The 27473-nt window shown below is 29.2% G+C and overlaps 1 protein-coding gene across 1 annotated transcript in view; it reads left to right on the forward strand.

The window, feature by feature from the left end:
- Pi4KIIIalpha (phosphatidylinositol 4-kinase III alpha) overlaps positions 1 to 27473 on the forward strand; it is a 66661-nt gene that overhangs the window by 11008 nt on the left and 28180 nt on the right. Inside the window, exons 6-27 of the mRNA XM_016051775.4 lie at positions 6 to 493; positions 1865 to 1930; positions 2021 to 2117; positions 2645 to 2854; positions 7590 to 7690; positions 9560 to 9810; positions 11274 to 11369; positions 13472 to 13658; positions 14253 to 14356; positions 15061 to 15220; positions 15302 to 15352; positions 17910 to 18015; positions 18482 to 18612; positions 20114 to 20247; positions 22039 to 22192; positions 23688 to 23812; positions 23894 to 23975; positions 24750 to 24833; positions 25020 to 25109; positions 26147 to 26266; positions 26361 to 26453; positions 26929 to 27028. Coding sequence (XP_015907261.3) covers positions 6 to 493; positions 1865 to 1930; positions 2021 to 2117; positions 2645 to 2854; positions 7590 to 7690; positions 9560 to 9810; positions 11274 to 11369; positions 13472 to 13658; positions 14253 to 14356; positions 15061 to 15220; positions 15302 to 15352; positions 17910 to 18015; positions 18482 to 18612; positions 20114 to 20247; positions 22039 to 22192; positions 23688 to 23812; positions 23894 to 23975; positions 24750 to 24833; positions 25020 to 25109; positions 26147 to 26266; positions 26361 to 26453; positions 26929 to 27028 — 3030 coding nt within the window. The remainder of the gene's footprint in view (positions 1 to 5; positions 494 to 1864; positions 1931 to 2020; positions 2118 to 2644; positions 2855 to 7589; positions 7691 to 9559; positions 9811 to 11273; positions 11370 to 13471; positions 13659 to 14252; positions 14357 to 15060; positions 15221 to 15301; positions 15353 to 17909; positions 18016 to 18481; positions 18613 to 20113; positions 20248 to 22038; positions 22193 to 23687; positions 23813 to 23893; positions 23976 to 24749; positions 24834 to 25019; positions 25110 to 26146; positions 26267 to 26360; positions 26454 to 26928; positions 27029 to 27473) is intronic.

The following is a 27473-nucleotide window of genomic DNA, read 5'->3' on the forward strand; positions in this document are numbered from 1 at the left end:
TTCAGTTACACTTTGCAAGTCAGTAGTACCTGTACTGATTGGAACAGCCAGAGCTATGGGAAGGGGCAGTAAATCCGGCCCACCCTTCTTCCTTCGTCTTTTTCCTGCTCCCTCAGCAACGACACCCACGTCACCCGATTCGCCTAAATCGTCCCTCTATGGTTTTCCTCCAAATTGCTCTAAGCAGCGCACTTTCCACAACTTCAGGCCGATACTGCATCGGTCCATGTCCGCCGTGTCCAGGAATGCATCCAGCACCGCCTTGACCAGCCAGGATTCTGGAGCTGATTTGAATAGTTTTGTGAGTAGCAGTGGATTTTCAAGCAAAAGAGCTTCTTTGTACAGCCAGTCTTCCCTGACCTATGACCCAACAAGCTATTACTTCTACAAGTTTGGATCCAGTTTTGGCAAGCTGCCTGCTTTGGGAATGATGAATGATGAAGAACACCCACTACTCTTTACTGTGGCTCATCTTCAAGTAGTGTTAGCCATGGTATGCACCATTGTTTAATTAGTTTTTATTCCTATTTTAAAATCAATTGAAAAGTTAGAAGGGCAGTTTTTAAGTAGTTGGGTTCAGAAATTATAAATTATTTAATTATTGGTGTACTGCTTAAAAAGTTGTGGCTTTGGGCTCAATATGGATGTACACCTGAAATTTTGCCTTCTTCTTAGAGGAGATTTTTAGCTGCCATTTTGAATTAACTGAGGAGTAGACGGAATCAAAAGAGGGTAAAATTTAAATTTCACTGTATAAACAAGTAAAGGTATTGTTTTTTATAAATCTTTTTATGCTCAATCAAATGATAGGAAACTCAAATCCATAGGACTCAGAAGTTGTGAGGAATTTAGCAAGCATGAAGAACATGTTTTCATTATACCTATAAATGCCTCTGAAATCACTTTCAGGGCAATTTAGGTATTATTTCTTTTTTTTTTTTTAATGTTAAATTGAATAAAATCGAAAGAAAACTTATAGGACTAAAAGAACCAAAGTTATTAAATTTTCTTCAGTTTTATAATTCTTTAAATCTCTGAACATGATTATATTGGCAATTTGCATTTTTTTATAGTGCCAATATATTGTTTCAGTAAGTGAAAAGCACACATCATTCCATCTTATTTCCTTTTTACAATATTAATCTTTTTATTCAGAATAAAAAAATTGTAAATGTGTCTATTTCATCTTTTAGTTTATTTTAATGTTAAATATGTGTATTTACCTGGGGTGAATTCTGGTCTCTTTTCTTGCATCATTTTCTTCAGAAATGTCTGAATTTCTTGAATCTTAACAGAATTTTTCTAATTAAATTTTTTCAGAAAATTCAGGTCAAAGTCACTTTTACTCTTTATTATTTTACAATCTCTATTTTGTTAGGCGCTGTCCTTTGAATAAATTTGTTTCCTAGATGTAATTTAGAGGTTAACTTTTATCTTTTAAATGAGTCATTAAATTTTCATTTAAGTAATTTTGAAAAAATATATTTATTATTAAATACATTTATTATCAAAATACTACATCTCAACTTTCTCACTTAGAACCTATAAGGTTTAAAAATTTATGTTTTTTTATTCAAAGCAGAATTATTTCACTAATAAATAAAAAACAGTTAAAATTTTATTGGGTTTTTATTTTAGTAGCTTTAAACTTATTATAGCAACAATTTCATCTAATGTTTTAAGTTTTTGTTATAACTGACTTTTACTATAGTCTACTTTATATTAAAAACTTCTCACAAGGAATTGATTTTAACTTTAGCCAGTTATGACAATTTTTTAAAAAGTTCTTAGTGTTATAAAGTTCTCTAACTATTAATGGCTCTTGTGTTTAAAAAATTTTCAGCTAACAATGTTTATTTTTTAGGCTAAGAAGTTACTTACTACCGATATGCTGAGCTTTTTGGATTCTCAGGCCAATGAAGTATACTCGGTACGATACTTTTTATCTTCCATTGATTCTGTTTGGACTTTTGTTTTATCTGAATTTCTATAAATAATAAGCTCTGTGTTTCTTTTACAGTCTGGCCAGTTGAAGATATTCCCCTATAAAAGTTTTAGTGAGACATTAAATTTAGTTCTTGTCTGTTTATTACGAGAACTACTTCAACCTCAGACAAGTAAGGAAATTATTTTAATGGTTTTAAAATTAAATTTCTTTTACGTGTTGTTAAACATATAAAATTAGATAAAAAGCAGTGTTTGTATTAATTGCAGCAGAATCTAAATTATTCCAGGGTTAAATAAGACAAATATTGATTTAAACAAAAATCTTATAATCTTAAAATTGCATCTTTTTTAGCAGAATACTTTTTATTAATAAAGAAAAATTATCAAACAATGAAACCAGTTTATGCTCCTGCTCTAATAAAATGTAGCTCGTAAAATTTTGAGGTTTTTAGAATCCTTTTTAGTCAAATTTGTTACATGCTAGCTAAGCTAAATGGTGCTCAGATAGTGTCAAGGATAAATTAGAATTGTTTTCATATTTATTTTCTTTTCAAGCTATATTGTCCATAATTATATTATCCTAACATCTTTAATTTCTAGCTCGTATCTCTTAAGTAGGAAATGAGAAAGAAGTATCATTTTAAAATGTTTTTTTTTAGCAAGTAAGATTAATCTATTATTGTTTTTTAAATTTCAGATCTTCCTCCACCATTTACAAAAGATGTGCAAGAATTTGTAAAAGGCTTGTTTTTATCTGGACAAACAGAGCTTCAAACTAGGCAGCATGATGCCAGTGAAAGAGAAGACAAGGAATCAAATTTTACAGTTGTCAACAGGTTCAAAGTGAATGTACAAACAAATGCTGCTTGTGTGGATCTCCTAGTCTGGGCAATAGCTGATGATATAGGTAAAAATGCTCTATTAATTTCATCTTTTTAATATTTTGAACACATAAATAATGCTTTAAGTTCAACAAAATACACCAAATTTAGTGTTCATGCAGTTCAGTTTTTTTTTTCTCGATACTAACAATTTGTTTGGCTTTTAATGTGCGCAGTCAAAATAAATAAATAAATAATTGGTAGCACTACAATCCATTTAAAAATTTTCTTTAGATTTCCTTCTGAGTTATAATAGCAATAAATTTTTTTTTTAAAAAAACTTACATATATTTATATATGTTTAATCACAGATTTCTTCTTTTGTATAATTTGTTAAAAGCATTTAGTATTTATTCTTGTGGTATTTATGTTATCACTAAATTGTATATTTTATATTGGGAAAGTAACTATGTATTTGAGTTTTGGTTTAGATCATACTCACTTTGATAAAAAAAAAAATCGCATTTACAATTAATTATTTTCTTGTAAAAAATTTTAATTGAATTTAAATTTGTCCTTTTAATAAATTTATTTAACATTAAAAAATAAATGTCTAGCTTCTGTATAAATTCTGCAATTTTACTAAAGATAAATGAGATAAGAATTTATTTGCTCATAATCTTGGTGTCCTGGTGTCTTGAAATCCTCTTGGAAATTTCGGAAAGAAAATCCTGTCAAAAAACTTTTTGTCATTTCGATTTTGAATTTTTATATTTTTTAGAAAAATTTGTTATATTCTGACATACAATGCATTATGTCACAAAACTATCAAAATCTAAGGGCTTTAAAATTAGAATCTGCTATGAAAAATAAGCATCTCTTACAATTCCCTCATTTAAAAACAATCTCTGTTAAATTCAGTACTGTTGTAATTCAGTTTACAAGAATATCAATTTTATCAGATTCATAATGCTTGATCAAAGTTGTAAATTTTTTTACCTCTTTAATGACAGTTAATAAATATCTTCTCATGAATTGACACTCAGTTTCTTTTTTAGCATTTCATATCAGCTTGATAATTTATAAATTAGCGTTGAATATTTGCTAAAATATTGCAGTCTACACTCTTTAGTATGACTCCCATTACTGCAACCCTTCCCTTATAATGACTGATCCATGAAGTTTTATATGCTATTCCATGGACACAGGGTTATTTTAACTCTAATGGTGGAACGTTCCAACTGAATCGCTCATTCCAATTTAGTGATCTAAATGTTATTTGATTTTTGCAATTTGAAGAAAATTACTCTCCGATGTAAAGCGATTTTGTGGTGTAGATGCTGGGTATTGTAAAAAAATAAAAAAATATTAAAGAGAAAAATAACTGGGTGTCCAGAAAAAAATATAGAAGAATTAATAAAACGTATAGTGGTTCGCAACAAGGCGAATGTGTTCCGAAAAATGTAACCCTTGTAACAACTGACAAAAATACAATCTAAAAGAAAACAGGGATGAGAATTACCACATACCTTTAATTTTGAAGTGAAGATAACATCTCAACTATTTTTAAGAACACTACTGTAAAAAAAGGCAAACTAAAATAAAAAGTCCAGTGTTCAAATAAATGGAAGTTCACTTTTATTTCATGGTTTTCTGACGTCGGGACATCAGCAGAAATCAACTTATGGCAAATTCAGAATCATGGAGAGTTGGTCAAATTTTGATGGGGAATTTTCGGCAGGAGAATTCAAAACAAACCGCACATAATTGAATATCTATTCTATGTCCGCAAGAGCTGGGATTCACTGAAAACACCGGCCATCATGGCACATGACTCAGAGAAAGAATCACTGGATATGAAGTCATTCTGAATCATATCTTGGGGGGAATGATGGCGTCAACCCCTTCATAGTGGATATCAAGATGGTAAAGCCGATGATAGCAAACTCCCATGGTGTATAAATAAACAACAGATGCAGAGTTAAATTAAACGCATAAATGGTGATGACGACAGATCTTCCATATTCTTCAGGGCAGCAAATTTACTATGTCAAATTTAAAATGAAAAAGATAAAATTCATTTGTAAAACTTAAGGCAGATGCCAATTTGATAGAAAGACTAAAATTGGCGTTGATGACGCCATGTTAAAATTAAACTCCGACCTCAGGTGAGAAAGGTAAACTCGAATGCTGATGAGCGTTAATCGCTCACGGTATTTATACACATCTAGAAAGTTGAAGTATAATTACCTATTTTTGAAAATTGAGGTGTTATTACCTATTTTTCGAAATTAAAGTGAAAGTTTTTTTAAAACTTGATCTCGGCCACGGTTATGAAAATTCATGCACTCGCACCCTTCACGTGCGAGATCAAAGAAGCCGCTTTCGTGAAAAGAGGTGAGAATGGAATTTCTGGTGGAGAATGTCCCTATTGCACTAAGGTTTAAGGGGCGATGTATGAATTGTATCAGGATTTTATAAATTGGATCAGGATTTTATAAATTAGCCTGTGACTCGATGTCACAGATTTGTACTTTCAAAACAAACTTTTTGCATTGACACTGATATCAATGGGCAGTAAAAGTCTCAAAGAGATGATTCATATCACTATTTTTTATATATTTCTTTTCTGTTATTGCTCAACACACGTAAAAATTACATTAAATTCTCCATAAATGAAGGAAGAGTTTCGGGAGTTAATAACGCCTAGGTGTTCCTGGGCATTATCTATGATCAAAAAGATGGTTTAAATATCGAATACTTTTTCATTATTGAGAATTAAAAGTGTGTTCTTGTGGGAAATACCAAGTTTTCTGTATGGATTCATAACCTTTTAAAATTTCTTCATAAAGAGTTCAATTAATTTGTTAATTATATTTTCCTTGTTTTAAAATTTTATTCACTCTTTTTTGCTTAGACTTTGCATTTCTATGGTCATACGTTATTTAGCCAAAATGGCTATTCATAAACACTGTAACGCCATACAAATCAAACAGAAATTGAACTTTTTTAAGGAAGTGTATTGAAGAGTAATGTTTTCATGAAAATTAGTCCAGTTTGTATGAGTTATGTTTTAAATGTATTTTTTGTACTCATGATACGGGTAAGTTGTAAGATAACAAAATCTCCTTACATCAAGACATAGTTGTAGATACGAGGTGGAATGCCATGCTGAATAAATTTTTTTCCTTGTTTTGGTCTGTTGGTCTAAATTGCTTGCTTTTGTTTGATTATTTGACACGACTTCAATTACAAACTTATGGGAACTAAAGTTAGGCCTAAGATTTGATGGCTTGATTGTGTGGAAGAGGATTTTTAAATCCTGAGAGTTACTAACTGGAGAACAATCGCAATGAAAAGAGGAAGGTTCTAGGAAAGGCTCTGGCCCACAAAGGCCTGTCGTGCCAATAGAAGAATTTGACATCACTACTTTCAAAAACACCTATATTGAATTGAAGTAAAGAACTGCTCTCTGTTCCCCCCAAAGGTGATATGGATGGTGACTACCTCTAGAATCTCCCCATTATGTTTGAGTTTTTTTAATGACAACTCTATAGCAGCTAACCCACTGTTTCCCAACAAAGGGGCCCACGCCCCACCAGGGGGCAATTTAATTGCAAAGGGGGGCAATTCAAAAATGGACTCGATATGAGTTTAAACCTTTTGCTCTGGGCCATTTAAATGCAATGCGAGATTTCGGTGACAAAATCGAAAGAAAAAAAGCAAATTCTTAAATAATTGCGGTCAATAAATATTATGTGACTAAGGGATTTTTTAAGTGACAAACCTGAAATGAAGTATCTGTTTACAGTCGATGGTAAATCATTTGTGAGTTATTTAGTCAATATCTTTGAAAAACTGAATATATTAAATAAGAAACTTCAAGGAACAAATAAAACCTTGTTGATGCAAAAGCGAAGATATATGGCTTCATTACCCTTATTGAGTTATGTCAGAAATATATTAACAACAAAAACTTTGAGCAGTTTCATTGGCTCCAAAAATGTGAAGTAAATGATACCCTTTTACTTGTTATTGTCTATCATCTGAAAATTCTATCGACTGATTTAAAAGAAAGATATTCTGATTTAAAACAAATTTATTTTCCAACATGGATGTTGTAGTCCTTGTTAGTGGATTTGTCTGATATATGAAATATATCAAGAAGAACTTGCAGAAATGCAAAATGATGAGCCAGTTAAAACCTTATTTAATATGAAAGGAGTGATGGCATGGCTTCTAGAGGAAGCAGAATACAAATACCCAAATTCAATCAAATGTGCAAGAAAACTATTGTTACCAATTCCATCTTCATATTTAGCTGAATGTGGATTTAGTGCTGTAAATGATTTTATTGGTAAAAAAAAATCAGCTAGATATAACACAAATGTTCTGAAAATTTACTTACTTTGTTTCGCTAACAATTTCCTAAGTTTCTTAAGTGAACAATTCGATTTTTTTAATATTAAAAATTATGTATATGTTACATAGGGGGACATAAGAATTTTAGAAAGGCTTAGGTGGGGCAGGGTACAGAAAAGGTTGGGAAACACTGAGCTAACCTCTATTCTGACTTTTGTTCTTCTTCTTCTGAGCTGCTCTTTGACTAATGGCAGAGATCCTGATGATGGGCATAGTATGAAAAAAAGATGATATAGCAGCCTAGTTTTATCAGTTTTTGTTTTAAACACAGGTCATTGTATTGAGCGTCTTAATGTACCAACATGTGTTTTAACACTATTTATTGAGGAAATGAAATTTATTCTCTCTTCTATTTGAAATTTTTTAAAAAATCATTAAGTTAGTTTTTTTGTTGATCAGGGGCTGATAGTCTGTGTATGCGTCTTCAAGAAAAAATCCATTCCTCTCATTCTGCTAAAATAGCTCTAGCCCATATGCCATTGTTAATGGTTTGTTTGGAAGTAAGTACTTCTTTTTTCTCATAAAATTTTTAAGTTTTACATATTTTTTAACATTTACGTTTTTTTGATAATTATTTTTTTCTGATATACTAAACTAAAGCAAAATGTTTTAAAAGTGAGTAAAACAAAATATCATTAAATTTTTAGGAAATTATCAATGCATCATTTAACCTTTTAACATAACCTTTTGTGTGTGGGTTAAAATGATTTATATTTGCCTCTTGCTAATCCTTCATGATCCAATATCAAATAAATCTGAGCCACATGTCTATGTACTCTTATAAAGGGAATAGTATTATAATGCTAAATTTTTTTTTCTGGAATAAAATAACTACATTGAGAGGAGAGAGGGTGAAATCTAAAATTTTCTGAGATAATTTTTGATCTATAGTTATCAAATTATCTGAAGTTAAAATATTTTTACTTAAACTTTCTTAACATTATTTTATTTTGACCTCTTCTATAATCTTTATCTTCATTTATTCAACAATGGACAACTAGTCAAATTTTCATTTTGTGACGTAGCTAAATTATCTGATTGCCGAGCTTTAATCCAAAACTTAAATATTTTCCTCATAAGGGCTTTATTTTTGCCCTGAATATAGAACAAAACTGATTCTGAAGTATGTGAAAAGGTTTTCCCTTTCTAAAGCAAACACAAAGCAGAGCTTGTTTATTATTAACGTATTAGAACCTATTGAACCTTCCTTACTTTGGAGATCACCTTAGTTAGAAGGCAAACAAACATTCGTAACAAAAAAGTTTAGAGGCTATGTCAAATTTACGTTGTCAGTTCTAAGTATTTTTATTTTCACTTTTTTCTTGAAACTTAAGTCTATTGAAGCTCACATATTTGTGAATTATTTATTCATAAAGTTTAAACATCAAACTGTTTTAAATAATTTTGAATATTTTTATATACTTAAGTTTTTTCTTTATCAACCCATATTCCTAGAAACAGCTTTGAAGGTATAAAATATCATAATTGCAGTATAAAAATATAAATGTAGAGTAATCTAGATGGCTAATTTTGCACTTAACGTTTTTTCTTTATTTAGCATGATTGCTTTCAAACTTAGCGCATTAGCAAAGTCAGCATTAAACTTGTTAGTATTACAAAAAGATTATACTAAATATTTTTAAAATAAAAAAAAATTAGACTATAAAGTTAAAATTAGCAATAGTGAAATATCATAATTTAAGGGTTTAACTCCGACTGTGGCTCCAATCTACATTCTTTAAAAATTTCATCAAATGCTTGAAAAGTATTAATGTAAAAATTGATGTAAATGTTAATTTCAGTAATTGCTAATTTCAAATGACGTGTGTTTATTTATTTTCCATTTACGAATGAAGCTAAATATGTTTTATTTTAATTATCAACATATTTTCTTTTAGTTCATTAATGTTCCAGAACCATATTCTTCCACACTAAAAAGTAACAGAACATCACACTTGTGCATTAGTCCCACTAAGCACCTGAAATTGAGCACCAAATGAGAATGCGAGTAGATGTTTTTAAGCAATCAATGCTCTAAAAAAGCCTAATTCTCTTCCCACTCGTCACAAGTTGACAAACGGTAATTTATGCCAGATTCAAGGATTAAAATAACCATTTAAAGTGGCAATTGAAACAGAGATGTGGAATTGGTAGTTTAAAGGTTTAACTCCAACTGTGACTCCAATTTACACTCCGTAAAAATTTTCATCAAATACTTGAAAAGAGATAATATAAAGTTATTATAAATATTAATTTCAGTAATTGTTAGTTTCAAATTATATGTTTATATATTTTTTTTCCATTTGTGATTGGAGCTAAGCCTGTTTTATTTAAAAATATCAACTTATTTTCTTTTCTTGTGTATGCAGGGATTAGGACAGTTAGCAGAAAAGTTTCCCAGCATATCTCACACCTGTATAGATGCTCTTCGTGATTTTCTGGTGAACCCTTCCCCAATACTGTTGAGACTTAACAAGCAGTCAGATCATCATGTTCGAACTGCAAACCTAAATATTATGGTTACCTCAGATGCACCTACCACTGTTTATGCCGCAACTACTACCAGCTCTGGAACTGCATTTGAGAACTTAAGAGACACTGCAATTGAAAACTTATGCAGGTATGTTTTTATATGTATTATTACTAAGGCACGAAAGCAGTTAATAGGCATTACATAGATATGATAATATTTTATACTGTTTGTATCTTTGTTTCTGATGTGATTGATGATTGATTTTATCAACTAATCCGTTTATTGTTTTATTTTTTTTATTTCATAACTGTCATTAAACAGCTGATCCAATATTTATTTTGGTTTATGACTAGTAATGTTCAACTCCGTAGCCTTGTAATTTTGAACCCAATCCAGAAGACAAAGGAACTTCCTGGAATGAGTATTGGGCGAAATTTGCCTTCAAGAAGGACTTTTTTTTTTACCACTGAGGATATTTTACTTCTGCAGTGTTATGTCAGTACTTAAGTTTTTAGACTTTAGTAATAATCTTTTTAAATATTCAATTTGATATGATTCTGTTGAAAATCCACCTAATTTTCCGATAATTTTTTGGTCATTATTTATCGATTTGAACATGGTTTTTTAAATTCCGATTTTTTTTATTATTGACTATTTCACCTACAATCTGAATCGTTTTTCAATCACTTTCACAGCCAGTTCTTTTTTCATTTTTGCAGCCTTCTTCATGTGGTTTTTTTAATATTTTTTATTGTGATGTCATTTCAACACACTTCACCTTTGATCTACCCCTTTTTGATACTCTCATTTCACGACTATGACGCCATAAATCAACCTTATTTTCAAATCTTTTTCTCGGCAGTGCTTACAGTTAGTTTTCTTATTTACAACCTAGCAATTTCCTCGTTGTTTTTAAAATCTTGATGTTTTAAATATGTTAGTACTACCAACGCATTCAGAATGGCACATTTGAGGATTTAAACTTTTATACGAGTATAAATATTTAATATTTACCATTCAGTGATTGTTTTATTGTATTAAGTCACACAGTAATGATTATGTTGAATTTTCTTCTTCACAAAATGTGTTGTCATACTGTTTGAAACAGAGCTTTTATGAGCTCTGATTTTGCTATTAGTATTTTTTCTCACTAGCAAACTTTGCTACCGATTTAAAAAAAATGAAGTCTTACCTTAATCCTGATTATATATTTTATTTTATTTTATAATCCTCTTTGAACAATCGACCCAATTTGGGGGTTATGACTCCGTAATGTTCAACTCTGTAGCCTTGTAATTTTGAGCTCTATCCAGAAGAAAAAGGAACTCCTGGATCTAGTATCGGGAGAAATTTGCCTTTGTGCAGGACTTTTTGATGGAACTAACCCACATTTGCATTACATGGAGGGGAAAACCTCGCACGGTTAACCTGGCAGCAAGGGGACTCTAACCCATGATCCGTCTACCACTAAGGATATTTTACGTCAGTACTGTGGTTGGTGCGAGCCGGGTGCAGAATTCCTATTGATCAGCCATCCCTGACAGCTCGGATAATATATTTTGCTAATATTATTGTAATGAAAAGCGTATAAACCAGTTATTTTGTTTCAGAGCTCTTAATGCTGGATTAAAAAATGACGCCCACTGTGTCCAGGCATTTCTAGCATCTGTGTCCAATAGACTGTATCAAGCTGAAAAGAGTGACATGTGAGCATACTTCTTTAGATTATTATATAGCTGTATCAGTTTAATATTATTAGTGATGTGCTATATTAAAACTTGTTTTTCTTAAGATAGACCAGCCATTAAATATTTTGAAAGGAATATAAAATGTAAAATTCGGTTTAGTAAAAAAAAGTGGAATTTTGCTATAAGGTTATATCGAATTCCAATTACAACATAGCTATCTCTCATTAGGATTTCTATCTAAACACAACAATGTGCATTATGTCGAGTATGGACTACTTGCAAATTTTTTCTATTAAATAATGAGAGTGCCTTAAAACAATATATTTTGAAATTAAACATTTTTATTTAGTATCACTTTCAATATATATCCCTGCTCTATCCCTCCATGCAAATTTTTCATTGTTTGAAACATTATTAGAAATCTTCTTCTGTGAGCTCCTTCATAATCTGCGCTGCTTTTCCTTTTTACGTCTTCATTCGACCGAATTCTTGTTTCTTTTAATGCTGCCTTGTGTTAATCTACCCTGTATTTTTATTAGGAAAAAAAGAGAAGTTGTTTTTAAAATTAAATAAATTTATAAAAAGTTCCCTATATTTGTAATTGTTGCTAACTTTGATTTGATGCAGTCTTCTTTGATGGATGATCAACTTTGATGCCTACTTTGATTCAAATAACGATAATTGTGCCAATTATTTGTATTGGTATGGTGGTGTCCACCATTCAGGATAATCTCTACACCATTTGTCCTAGACAGTTCTTGTAATAAGCAGCTACCACCGCATGATAATTGCTCTTTCCTCTTGCCACTAAAGGTCATACTTCTAAATTCTGTTGTTCTGCTCTGAATGTACTCATCTTTAATTGATCTCGTGCGAACTGGATACTATTACTCATATCTATAGTGTTTTAATAATTTTGATTATAGGTAATACTGGCTGTATAGTTATTGGTTTCGTTTCAAGGCATACCAAATTACCTATTTTAGGTACTGTGGTAATTGGCATTTTAGAGACTCGTGAAAAGAATAAGTACCAGAGAAAATTTTTACTATTATGAGTTGACCTCAATCAACAGCATTATGGCGTGTTTTGCTCAATCTTGTAATGTAAAACCACTGAGAAGAGCAAAAAATAGTTATAAATAAAAGATAATGAATTGCTAAAGCTCTGTTTATTGTGTCAGTAGATGTTTTTCTGTTTTGTGCAATGAGTTTGTTGATCAAAACAGATTAATTGATTTTTTACTTTTTCACCCTGTACAAAGCACAAGTATTCAGCTAGTTAGTTCTATGCAAACTGTGGTGCACTCCTCCTACCCTGTTCTATAATCCTGAATGTTGGCTCTACTATCTCTGCTGTTTAAATCTCTATCTCTAAATCTAAATCTCTATCTTTACTTCCTGTCTTACTTAATTTCGGACTTAGATAAAATGGAACACTTTTTGCAACATAAATTCTCAATTAAAAAACTATCCTCTGGCAATTTATTAACTTTTGTAACTAGTTTAAACACTTTAATCGTTACTTACTTTTGACAGCATTTGTTCAAGAATCACTTTTAAAAAATGTTTTCATTTTAAAAGACTGTATTGATTATTATACATATCAGCTTACATTTTTTTAAAGATAGCAGTTTTAGGAATAGATAAATATAAAACTAGTTTTGGATTTACCTTACTTATCCTTTTGCTTGACTTTCTTTTTGATAAATGTTCACTCAGAGGCATTTCAATGCAAACATGTAATAGATATTTTTATAAGAATCATTTTTAAAATTTTCTACATTAATTAATCTTGTTCTCTTGCGCTACTTATTTTACAATATACAATAGTATGAAAATAAAGAGAATTAAAACTCAATTGTTTCACCATGTCTTATCACTGACAAATATTACAGATAAATTACATATTGATATTACCATTTTAAATAAAAAGTGATGCATACATGCATATAACATCATTATATTTTAAAGCTTTTTTTTCCTTCTTATTTTAATAATGAGTAAATACTAGCAAATTTTCCTTGAACGGTGTTCACACGTTTGAGTATATTATCCATGTCTGCTTAATCATTTCCTTTGTGGTGATCTATTAGTAAAAGTTTGTGTGAAAATTTGCAGGGAGTCAACGCTGGTGTCAACCAACACAATTGTTGCTCTGGGACACGTAGCCGTGGCATTGAAAAGCACTCCTCGCACCATGGAATCCATTCTGCAGTTCTTCCAGCAGAGGTTTTGTCAGCCACCTTCTAGGTTAGACTCTCTCATTGTGGATCAGCTAGGATGCATGGTCATAGCCAAAGGAGACGTAAGTTTTGTTTCAGTCATTTATTCTCTCTTTAGCCCACAAAGCTTTTTATTTTTTAAAATCCGTAACCTTTTAATGCCCGAGTATTACTCAGGGTAACTTTTTTTTAAATGCATCATATTATTTAGTCTTCATCTCTTTGTCAAAACCAAATCTATCTCCGGAAAAGTTAATTTAGACGCAATTTAGAACAGTGAATGAGAGCACTTTACTTTAAAAGGTTTCAAAGGATAGGGGTTTATGTTCAAAGTGCACAAAAGTTTTTGTTGCAGAACGGCATCCAGTTCTTTGAAACGTTATATAGATACATTTTTTTCAGAATGTAGTAAAATTATTTTTTTTTAATTTTTAGAAAATAATGCTATAATATAAGCGAACTTTACCCCTGCCACGCTGAGGGGCAGCTGCCTGAAGCAAATATGCAATGGCTACAAAGCCTTAAAATTTTTGTAAATGAAATTCAAAATATCTATTTTTAGTTACTAAGTATATTTTATTTTGTGCTGAATATTTGATTTTGAATCGAGAAATTGACAATTTATGTACCCAAATTATCAAAATAACTTGACAGTTAAAAAGTTAACATATTTTCAGCTTCACGTTCATGAAGAAGTGATGAAAATGTTCACCATGATCACTGTAGAATCAAGTTCTGCCTATAATGTTGGAAGCGTTGATAGTAGGAAGCAGGGCTACAGGTTAGTGTGATTACAGTGATTTTGTGGGTTCTTAGGACCCAGGACTTCTGAATATCTGGGTGCTTTTTTAAAAAAAAGTGTGTCACTACTTAAAATATATATTCCTACCTCTTTATTCATCTATTAATATGTGCATTAACAATTATTTTATCAGTTCATAGATAAAGTAAAGAATTCGAACACAAGAAAAGAGTTGTATTTGAACATTTAAATAAAATAATCAAACATGCGCATCAAGGATAAGTAATGATGGTATTCTGAATTATTCTAATCTTCGCCTTCAGCTATTAATAAAGAAGAGAAAGAACGTCTAGATACATATTTAAAGTTAGGTTACGTTATAATTTTACCTACATCGATATTTCAAACAAGTGTAGTATTCCATGAATAAATGATCAGTTAAAAAAGTTCATTGGCATAGTCATGATTATTTATCTGAAAAGTAGCTTGATTTAAGTTGTTTTAAGCTTTTTATAGGGCATCTTAAAAAGAACTGAGTTACTCAAATGTCCCGAATAATTACCAGTCTTGCGCGTAAAGCTAATACTTGGGGTTGCTTTAATTGAATCTCTCTAGAGCACATTTAAATAAATGGAGAAACTCATGAGATCCTTCCTCAAATGTTTCTCTATTTGCATTAGTTCATTTTGAATATGTCAAATTATTTATTGTTAGTTAGAAAGAAGTAAACTTTTCATTAATAGGCATGTATCATTGTCAGTGATTAATGCATTGGCTAATATAGCAGCTGATCTAGAAGGGGAGGCTGAACAGAATGAGCTACTTGTGCGCTTGCTCGAACTCTTTGTTCAGCTGGGCTTAGAAGGAAAGAGAGCCAGTGAGCGAGCACCTGCTGCTTTCAAGGTAGGTTTTATTGATAAATATATCATAAATTTAACATGTACTCTTATTTCCTTTAATGAATAACTGTTATATTTTTTACAGGCATCAAGCAGTGCTGGAAACTTAGGTGTACTTATTCCAGTAATATCTGTTGTAAGTTGAAAATTCCATTACTACTGATCCTATTCATGTTGTTCATTTTGTGTTTAGATTGCAATTACTAATTTCTAGGATTGATAGGAAAACTTTTATGTGAATATTACAAACCCATTTTATGTAGTAATTTTTAGAGTTGTTATGAGGCAAGAATGATATTCTGGTACTTTTTAGTAAGGTGGAACATGGTTTCAGAACTTTAGCAATTACATTACTGATTTTCAATTAATAATCTTAACTTCTTTTATTGAAAAAAAGGTTTTAGTGTAAGTTTCATTTAATACTACTAATCTGCAAGCAAACTTTACTAATGTATTAAGTAAGTTTAAAAACACTTGTGCTCAATTAGGATTATTAGTCAATTGTGAGGAAAGTAGCTTTTTATATAACCTTGTACTTCTATTTTTAAATATATGACCTGTGTACTCTAATGTATAAGTCAATCCCCTATTTTTGGTGATAAGATCGCAAATTTCTGATATGCTGTGTGCATAAGCTTAAAAAATTGAATATAAAAATTTCTGAAATTTAAAAAAAAAATATTAAGTCCACAATTTTTTTAAAGTTAAATTACTATCTAGATATGCATTTCCCATCAAATTATGGTGTGATGAGTCACCAAATATAGCAAAAAAATTTCTCTGAGGATAATTAAAAGTATTATTTCTAAGAAAAAGCCTTTACGTATAATGAAAATATGGGTGAAAGTTCCAAAATTAATTGCATATAGCATATTGTGTTCTTGTAGAAATTTTTTTATCACTATACCACTGGTAATCTTTACTTCATAGCAATAGTAAGGTGCTTGAGCTATGTTTATTTAAGGTGCTTCGGGTTTTGAATAACCTTTTTTTTTATTCTCTCTTTCTAATCTTTCTTATTCTCTTATAATATCTTATTTTTTACTCTACCGCTTACATTATTTTTTCATTAATACACTAATCACTTTCTTTAGTACTTTAATTTAGGTTTTCCTGTAAAGTGAAATTCCTTTTAAAATTATTGTCTTCTGGGCTCGGCTGTAAAAGTTTCAGAAAGAACTGTTGTCATTTTCTTGTCAAGTTCATAGTCATTTTCTTGTTTTATCATTGGTTTCAAACTTTGTTCCCTCAAGCAATTTTTTCAGAAAAAAATTAGAAGCTTGTGTGTACAAAGTTGTGAGACTATTATTCGTTTGTAAAAACATGCTTTATGAACAAAGCAATGTGGGAGCCATTGTGGTACAAATGAAGCCAGACGTTATATTCTGTGTAAAATCAGGTCTTACTCAGTGGGATTTTTTTTTCCATCTGTCTCAGAAATTCAAGTCCAACTTTGATAAACAATTCTCAATGAGAGAACAATCTGAATTTCTCATAAAGAAACAATCTCTATCTCATTTTGAAGCCTTTCCTCTTCAACAGAAAGGATTTGCCTTTTTTTTTTGTTCCCCAATGCTTGGCTTTAGATTGCATTTCTAGTGAAGACTTTTTTATCTGACATAAAGATGGCAAAAATCAATAATCCTTCATATTCTCCAGTTATTGCACCTGCAGATTTTTATTGTTTCCCAAACTAAAACATTTGCTGGACAGAACACAAACATGTCCAACAAAAGAAGTAATGTCATTCAAATTGAAAAGCGATAGAAGTAATATGTCTTTAAAAGTTTTTTCCATCACTTTTACAGTCAAGCGGGGAAGTGCCAGAGTTATTAGTCAATTGTTTTATAAATTAATAACTGCGTCTGTCATGAAATTTTTTTTTGAATCATCCAACTGTTTTTATTTTTAATTTTGAAATATATTAACTAATCACCCCAAATTTGAAACATTAGTTTTAGGGAAAAAGTATGACCTATTATTTTTCAGTATCCATTGCAAATCTTTATTATGGAGTACATTTACATTAATGCATAAGTACTTAAAATGAATAATTGTTTTCAAAAATAGAAGGTGAAAAAATAATACTAGTTAGCATGTTGAGCGCACATATTTGTAATGGAATGCCCCTCGGTCCACATGCACTACTCAGAAATGCTCGTATTGTGGTATAGGAAGCAGGTTACTAATAATTTGAAATAAATGAATGTTTGATTTGTAATAAATAAAAATTAAGTAAATTTGAAATACATTTTCAGTAATTACTTAAAATACTGAAAATTTTTTAGTTTTAAGTTTGATACCATATTTTGCTTTGTCAGTTATTGCTGAATGACAAAGCCAAAACAAAAAGCCCAGCATCAATCACCAGTGACTAATGTGGCTATCAATGTGTTAATTATATTTTTAAATTTTTGCATTTATTAATATCTTTAATAAAATTATGCATTGTGGCCGAATTATTATGTAATTATTGGGCTGGAAACTATGACTAAAGTAAATGAATAGCTACATTGCTTGTAATTTTTTTTTTAAATATTTAAATTTATTTTCTTTGAGTGTTTAAAAAGAAGAAAACAAAGCTTCAATATAGAGAAATTTTGTTTTGTCTTATTTCTATTTTTAATAATTTTTATAAACCTTTCGAAAAATTTAAAATATTTGCTGATTTTTGTATCTCTAAATTTTTCTAGCTCCTTCGACGTTTACCACCCATTTCCAGTCCAAAACCTAGGCTATTGAAATTGTCCCGTGACTTTTGGTTGTACTGTGTCGTCATGGGTTTCACATCTGAAACAGGTATTTTTATTTATCAGTTTGAGAAACATTTTGAAAGCTTAGACACCAGAATAGTCTTATACCAGCAAATGAATAAACAATGGAGTGTATTAATTTATTAATATCGATTTTTCAATGGTTTCTTAGGCTTAAAAATGCTCAAATATGATTCAATAAATTTGTGATAGATTATAGCTTAAATTGTTGTTACAATATTTATTTGAGTCATATTTTTTATTAATTATAAGCATTTGTATGTATATTCTTCATGAGAAAGCTCAAAAACTTTGATTTTTATTTTTAGCATACAGGGCCTAAATTTAATCTAACTGGAGTCAGAGTCTGACTCCGGAATACTTTTCTTCAATTTTGACTTCATAGGCATGTTTCTCTTAACTACTCGTTTGTATTGATCACATCATTGTTTTAAATTTTTGTAACTTTATTTAATTAATTTTTTAATTACTTAAAACTGTTTTTTGTGAAGGTCTATGGCCTCAAGAATGGTTTGAGCAACTAAAAGAAATAGCTGCTAAATCTCCACTCTTGGTATCCAGGGAGCACTTGAGATCTGAACTTCAGTACAATTCCGCTATAAGAAGTGATACTGTTTCAGTGGTAAGGCATTTTCTTCACTGTAAGAAAAAATGTAGTGACCCTTGTGGTCATTGCATTCTGCAAGCACGAAATGCTGCAAATATTAACTCATAGCTAAAAAAAATTACATCGATTTTAAAAAAGTGATGCTTTACTTAAAAAACATTTTAAGTAACAGAAAAACTGGCAACAGCGTAACTTTTTTCTATATTGACATATACATACGACTATCCTCTAAAATAATGCTTCATATGTGGAAAATGCTTTAAAAAAGATGCTTGTTCAGGGATACCATTTTTGTTAAATAATATAAGTCGAGAGAACTGTGAAGGCAACATTTTAACTCAATAAACCACAAAAGACACTTTTCACAAAATGAGGGACTACAATTTTCAAACAAAAAAGTGTCATTGATAAATTTGTTATATTCTTTGAAAATAAAGTTTCACAGATAAGTACTGAAACATGCTTTTCTGGTTGTTAGCTCATCTGTAGTTACAGCGTAATAACTTCTCGATCAAACATACCCTTTGATAATGAAATTATTGAAATGAGAGAGGGATCTATAATACTTTTTATTTTTATTATTTGATTTATTAAGATTTTATAATTTTTTATATGTGGTTTTATTTATTAGATTATAAAATTTTTTTTAAAGTTAAGTGCTATCTGGCTCTATATAATTCAATAAACGTACCATCTATAATTACAATTGTAAAATACACTAAACCTTGTATAAATTTAATCTATTTATGATTACATTTTATTATACAATTTTTAGCGTATTTTTTAAGGTTTTTTATTTGTTTATTTTGAGCTATATTCTATTAACATTATGACCAGGGCCAGGATGTTGATGATAAAAGAATTTTTACTTATTTGTTATTTATTTTATAAGTCATTATTCTTGTTTTTTTAAAGTTTTTTTCTTTTTTAATAATATTTTATTAATGATAATATTATTAATAATAATATTAATAAGAATTTTTTTTATAATATTTGATTTTTTCCGAGTATATTTTGCTTGTGAGTTAATTTTTATATCTCTATTAATTAGAATAAATTTTGAATTAAATCATGTTACTTTAAATAATCTCCAATAATAAGTGTTAATGTTGAATCACAGTCATCTTACAATTTGAAGAATATTAAAATTCCTTTTATAACACAATGCAATTCTGATCTTCTTGAAAATTTTAATTAAAAATTAATAAATTCATACTTAATTTTATCAGTTATTTATTTTAATTTTATTTTATTCATGAATTATATGTTTATAAATACCAAGTTAGCATTTAGAATTTGTTTTCTAAAAAAACTAATATAAAATATGATTTTAATAATTTTTAAACACAATATTTTTCCTTTTAATAGAATCTTTTATATTTTTAGGGTCTTTTGGGGGAATTAAAGGAAATTTCTTAAGAATTTTTAGGTTATCAATATCTTGCTCTAATTATGGCACTAAATAATGTCTGAGTTGTAGGTGTTTGTATTCCATTAATATTATTTTTTTAAACAGGCTGAGTTGCAAGAATTGAGGAATCAAATCTTGGCTTTACTCGACCACCAAGCTGATGTGACTCCTTTGATTAACAAATTGAATTTTGCACAATGCACCTACTTACTGTCTGTTTATCACTTGGAGACTCTTAGGTAATTTATTTTAAATTAGACGATACTAGTAAAGTTATTAATATGTAAATTAATTAATAAATAAATTAGAAAGTTATTAATGAGTTATTACTAATAAGTTATTACTTATTAAAATTATTATGTATTAAATGTTGTTACAGAATAAATAATATTAGAAAAGTTATGTGTTTTAGTTTAATAAGTAAAGTTCTTACTAATTAAATTTAATTACTGAGTATACAATATTAGAAAAGTTATTTCTGTGTAAACTACTGTGTGCAATTGAAAAATATAACACCAGCGATTCACTATAAATTTTGTGAAAAGTGGCTTGACTTTATTATCTTTCTATCGCCAACGCTATGAATGTTAAAATAGAATTTATTTTAAAAAGAATTATTTATTTCTGAAATATTTATTTATTTATTATTTTTTTTTTGCAATATGTAGTTTATCATGCAAAAATACCAAGCATATAAATTTAAAAATCCCATTTGTTAATTTTTTGTTACTTGCGTTGATCTTTTTATTGCATAGCAGTTAACGCGATTTTTTTATTTTTTTAGTCAAATAGATTTAATAAGATTTAAACACACAGTGGAAAAAGGAAGATTTCAGTCTAAAAGAGGAATTTAGGTTTATGGTTTTAGGTTTAGGTTAGGTTAGGTTTTGTTGTTGTCGTAGGCTATTAAGGCAAGGGATGCGATTGTTCTTGTTTTCCAGTGGCGCCATCTATTGGCCAAGTATTCGACTTCCACTCCACATTAATACGTCACACCCGCTTATGGGGAGGACTCATTCATACATCCATTCATTCATCCACAGATTGTAATTTTGACCTGAACCAGAGAATGATCAAATTTACCCCCAGAAGTATAATTTGTTATAGAGCATGGAGAATTTTTGACCCGGCAGATTTAGCGTGCACTAGTTACCATTTACTACACAGGGAGTCTTCGGTTGGCTGGATTCGAACTCTCGTTCTCACGAACGTGAATCCAGCACCCTGCAGACCATGCTATCCCGGCCCCAGCTGTGAATAATAAAAATGCCAAATAAAATATAAAATTTATTTGTAATAAAATTAAAAATAGGCGTTATATCTTAAAACAAAATAGTGTTTTTGTCCCATGATTGTTCATAAAGTGATGACTATATTCTGCTAAATTGACAGTTGTTAAGTAACTAAGATTTTTTTTAAAGTGGAAACTGGTTTAACGTTGAACCGATGCTATTTTACTTTTGCATCCTGCAATTATCTTCAGGTTGCTAATTGCTTTATTGTTTCATTTTTAAAAAAAGTGTTTTAAGCAGTTAGATTTCCATTTCACCCTATAAATTTAGTTTTAAGAGAAATTCTGATTTAAAAAATTATTTTTTCTAATTGAACATACATCTTTTTATGAATATGTATTTTTATATCTGAAAATATCTGGGTTATGACAAATGATTTGTAAATTATGGCTCTAATACTTTTTCAGTTTAATAAATGCACAATTCAATCTAAAAATTCAAATTGATATTTCAAAAGTTCCAAACTATTCAACTAATTTACAGGCAGGTGAATGCAATCAATTGAACAATCAATCAATGAATAGTTCTGTTGCCAACAGAGGCAAATTAAAACATAGTAAGTACTTAAATGGTTGTTGCTGACATTCATAAAAAGTGTTATGATTGCATCTTAGTGTGTGAAAATCAAAAATAAGAAAATGAAATCAGCAGTTATTCACTGGATAGCCGTTTTTTTTAAATGGGCTCACCTTATACGCTAATTAAATATCAGAAATAATAATGTGTTCTTTTTAATAGGGTTCGTCATGTTCAAGAGAAGACTCCTTTCCACTGCATGATTCAGTATCTCGAAGATACTACCATTCAGAAAGACAAGGCTGGAATGTGGCAATGCATTTTAGCAGTGTCTGATAAAGTATTTCAAACATACTTGGAGGTCATGTCAGCAAAGGTACCATTGAATATTTTATTCAGCTTATGTGACTTCCCAGAGTTACAATTGAAAGTAGAATAAGAAAATTTTATTTAAATTTGTAGAATTATTGTATATAATTGTTGAAAGTGTGAAATAAACTTCTATACCCTATTTACTTTCCTTGACATTTAATGTCATGCATCACTCACATTATATAAGTTTACTGCTGTTCATTCTTGATAATCTAGACTGCTTGGGAGTTTGTAGAATTCGGATTTTGAAAAATTACTTACTGTAGATGTTCTAATTAATCGAGTAGAAGAATCAAATTTTGAACTCAAAATTATTTTAAAATATGTGAATTTCTATTGTAAACCTATATGATCTTACTCTTGTTTTTTTTTTTTTTTTTTTTTTTTTTTTTTTTTTTTTTTTTTTGTAATTATATGAATATTTGTTTAGTTTTTTAAAATCTTGACATTATAAAGCAATGTTACATCCCATGAAAATTAAGTGGTACTACCTAGTAATCTTACTTTCTTTCTTTTTTTGATGTACTCATTTGTGACTATTAAATTGTAAATCCACATAGTTTTGCCACTTGGTTTACTGCTATTACGCCACATTACTACATATGTTTCAGAATCCTGATATTTTTAATTGCATTGCTATTGCAGCACATGAATTTCAAATCATACATAAGTAAGAATTGATTTCTATATAAATCCGTGTGATTTGCAAGCTTGATTCACAATGGTTTCTGTTTTGTTTTTGTCGTTTGCTTTTTCAGGAGCTGTTAATAGGAATATCTACATAGTCTTCAAATTGATATTTTATTAATGCAATATTATAATGATACTCAAATTCATGCATCTTGATTTTAATTTAAAACTGATATAAAAAAATTTCTCTTCATGATTTTAATTCTACCTCGAATTAAAATTGCAAACAAATTGTTCTAATGCATCTCATCTATATGATAAAAAGAAAATATTCCTTGTTTGAATGACATGCAAAGAAAGAAAAGGAAAAAAATAAATTTGATTTTCTATTATTTATTTTTTACCTATTATCTTGCACTTTTATTAAAAGTTATACATTCATGCTAAAGAGAATATGCTGTATAGTTTTTTTTAAGTGTTAATTTATAGAAAAAGTTTGATTTTTGGGTGACAAAAATGTTTTCAATTTAACAAAACCACCTAATAAACTACCACCTAACTTTGAAAAATAATTAAAATCAATGCCAATATTTTTGGGCAGTGATTTTGAAATTACAGTTAAACTATATCTGATCATTTATAATTTAAGGTTTCTTTAACAGTAAATTTATTTTATATTACTCATAAGGATATTTTTCTTCTCTGTGTTATAAATGAATGATTTTTCTTTCTTTTGGGTATTATAAGAAAATAACTTTTCTTCTATTCTGTGTTATATGTAAATGATTTTTCTTTTTTAGTGATATATGTTATTGATTTTTTTCTTTTGTGTGTTATATCTGGAGGATTCTTCTTTCTTTTGTTTTTAGTCACGTAATGAACATCGTGATGATGAGTTGGAAGAGCATGCAACGTTTCTTTTAGTCAAATTTAATCATCCACAAAAACAAATCAGGCGTGTAGCTGATCGTCATCTTTCCATGCTTGTTGATAGGTAATGCATAGTTCTCAAATATCCACTGTTTCTAATTAAGAATGCTTTACAAAATGTTTATTTTTTTCTTCAATTTATTAGATTTCCTCACTTATTATGGAGTGGCCGCGTATTGTGGACAATGCTCGATATCTTGCATATTTTATCTTTATCCTTAAAATGGGTATGTAATTTTTTGACTGTTGAAAAAATTGAGAGTATATTGATTTTGTTAGCAATAAGATACAGTTGTTTGTGAACTTCTAATCAATCTCTAATGTTATTCCTGAAGTTCAAACTATGTTTTTAAAATGTTTAAAACCCTCTTTAAATGGCTTCTCTTTTTCATAAACAGGACTACTATTAGGTACATGATTTTGTTTATAGCACTGATCTTGTTTAAGTAAAACAATTGTGAAAGATAAATTGTTTTTTAAATCAAAAGTTACATCTGATAGAAGAAAATATTCAATTAGTTTAGAGCCGCTTTTCATATTGAAGCAGTATAAAACTTGTTGTGTTAAATAAGTTAAACCTGAAAAAGGAAGTTAATGAGGAATTTAATGTATATAATATGATGGGAATTTTGTTTTAAATGTTTATCCATTGATAGAAAATAATAAACAGTTTTCTAATAACATAAAATGATTTAATTTGTATGCATTGTATACTTTTAAAAATTAGCAAAAAATTGTTATTTATATATTCTTTAATTTTTTTTCTTCATTAATGTGTTCTAACAAAATATATTTAATACGGTTTAGTCTACCTTATTTCTTCATTTAATTGAACACTTTAGATTATGTGGTCATATGCACTTGTTATTTTAAAATTATTCAGTGTATTGTTAAAAGGAAAAATGTTTTAAAAAAGTAAATGAGCAAGAAATAATAATTTTTGTACTAGTATTAACTGGTTTATATGTGAATTCATTCACGTTGTCCTTATTTTTGTGAAGGATTCAAATGAGGATAATCCTGAGTTGACTGTTCCTAGAACATCTCATAAGTTGACTTTGACTGATACTTTGGAAATAAGAGAGGTAAGCATTGTCATTTTTTTTCCTGCCAACAATAAGATCATTATTATTATAAAAAAATAATAAACTTCATGTTGAAACTAAATTTTATATTCAATTTTAAAATAATGCTGGGATTTATACTTAACAGTTTCATGTGTAAAATTTATAATTTGTGATGTGACTTAGTTGAAATTTTATCTGTTACAGAATATTGTCAATGATTTTGCTGCCCGAAGTCAGGGTATTTTACAAGAAGCTGTTAAGTGGGCACCCACTGTTACACGATCTCATTTAGTGGTATGAGTTTATGTTTATTGAATTTTCCTACTAAAAATTTTTTGTGATTTCTTTATGTGTATTATATATAAAGAAATTTCTTTACTGAAGTTTTATTTTCTAATATTTTTATTCAGCAAAATGTATTCTTGTCTAAGTTCAATTTAGTTTTTGTACTGTATAAACTGGCTGTATTTACAGTTTTAAAATATTTTTATTTACAATTAAAAGTTGCATACATTTTATTTTCATTGAAAAAGTTGCTATAAAAAATGCCGTCACTCCAGTGCCAGATAATATTTTTCCTTACAAAGAAATGTTTGTAATTTTAAAATTCTGATTTTTCCATGCTGATTAATATCTTTCTTAATTTTATGTAATATTCATTATACAGTATACTCTTGATATCTCACAGTTGAAGGGACGCTAAAAAAATTTCGAGATGGCGAGTTTTGGATATAGCTAATTAAACTTAGAGATAGCTAACTAAACTTAGATATAGCTAACTTAACTGGAGATAACTAACAAACTTTGGAACTAAGTATGTTCTAAAAAGTAGAAAAATATACTCTAAAATATTACTTTAAAAATAGAATCATAAAACATGAGAATAAATTCTGATAAATATGTATGTAATGATAGCTGACTATATGTCTAAATACAACAATTATTACTTTAGTTTTAAAAGTAAGACAAAAATAATTATCCTTTGAATTGAAAATTATTGGCTTACAATAAACTTCCGAAAGATTCTAGAAAGATAAACTTTATGATTTTTCTGAAAGAATTTCATTTTCTATTTCGAATTTTTTTTGACATAACAAGGTTTTGAGAAGAAACCCTTTGATATAGAAATTCAAATTATCATTAGGTAGATATATAATGTCCAGAGGAAAAAATGTTTTTACAACATAACAAGGTTTTCAAGGCATTAAAGTTCGAGATATCGAGAGTATAATGTATATTATCAGAGAGGGTTAAGTGATTATGCTTTAAAAGAAAGAATCAGACTTTAACCAGCTATGCTTATGGTTAATTATTAATGTATTATCTTGCAGGGATATCTTTCTGTTTGTCAACATGCCAATGAAGGTTTAAAACATCATAGTGGTTTAGCAATGGCCGTAGAGAGTGTGCTTAACTTCTCTGGCCCCAATGCAGTCTCTGCACCCTTATCTGTAGGTTATCTACTCAATGTTAAATGAAAATGTATTGATTGTGAATGAAAAGTATCCGTATATTGATACTTTCTGTTTTATTATCTTAATGTAGAATACAACACTTGATAAATGGCCTCCCTGTGTCAAAAACAACTACTCTGAATCTGTCGCATCACTACATATAAGATGCCATTTTGCTGGACAGGTGGGTTGTCATCTTTTATTTTTTACAATTCAAATATTAAATATTCAGTATAATTCTTATTTAGACAATACATGTTTCGCATGTACTAGATCAAACATCTCTTATGTTTCACTTAATTGGCAATTTTAGATAACATTTTATAATAGCATGCTTTACATGTGACACATATATAAATCTCTATATGTTGGTTCACTATCAATTTGTTACCTTCTTATTTGTTTTTTAAATCTCTTTTTTTATGTTTCATTTTTTAATTTCTTCATGAAACAAAGGTTTGCTTTCTTTTTCGACTATATATTTGAAAAATTAATAACTATCAATGAAACAAGACAATAGCAAGGAATATTTATCATATTGCAAGCAAAGATTGTAAATATCTCTTTAAATTATTCTTTTAAGTCATTATAAATACATTATATAATTAAAAATATATATATTAAATCCTAGTGTTAATAATAAAACTGTTACTTTTTAGATTGTAGGATTATTATCTGCTGGGGATGGTTCGACAGAGTTTGTAGAGGGCATAACCAATAAACTCTTGAGTGATTTGGCCAAAACATGGGAAAACAAAGGTATTTACAGTGAAATATTTAGTTTTTATTCTTGCATGGTACTTAGCATTTATAAAAAGTGATTATTTTTGATTTTCATTTTTTAAAAAACCTTATTCTTTGCATGTTTTTAAAAAGTGCTTAATTTTTTATTTTTGACAATGATATTTTTGTTTTCTTTATCATGTTAATTTTCACCATGTGTTATGCAGAAGCACTGTTTTTCACATTGTTCTATTCAACGTTTTCACAATTCATCTGACCACAATCCATTTCAGCATACCGTTGGTTCGTAGTGTATGAAGGCACCAATCATTTTACATGTTTGATAAAATACTTGCTAGTCCGCATGTGCATCTACTAAGCTGGGTTCAGTGAAATTCTTGCACTGTCATGTACAACTCTGCTGTATTTTACAATTTCAGGCTTCGTTTTCCACCCTCTGAAATTGAACCAAAAATTCTCT

The sequence above is a fragment of the Parasteatoda tepidariorum genome, chromosome 4, assembly GCF_982258835.1.
Source record: "Parasteatoda tepidariorum strain Cologne lab strain chromosome 4, Ptep-v5.0, whole genome shotgun sequence".
In the NCBI taxonomy this organism is placed as follows: Eukaryota; Metazoa; Arthropoda; class Arachnida; order Araneae; family Theridiidae; genus Parasteatoda; species Parasteatoda tepidariorum.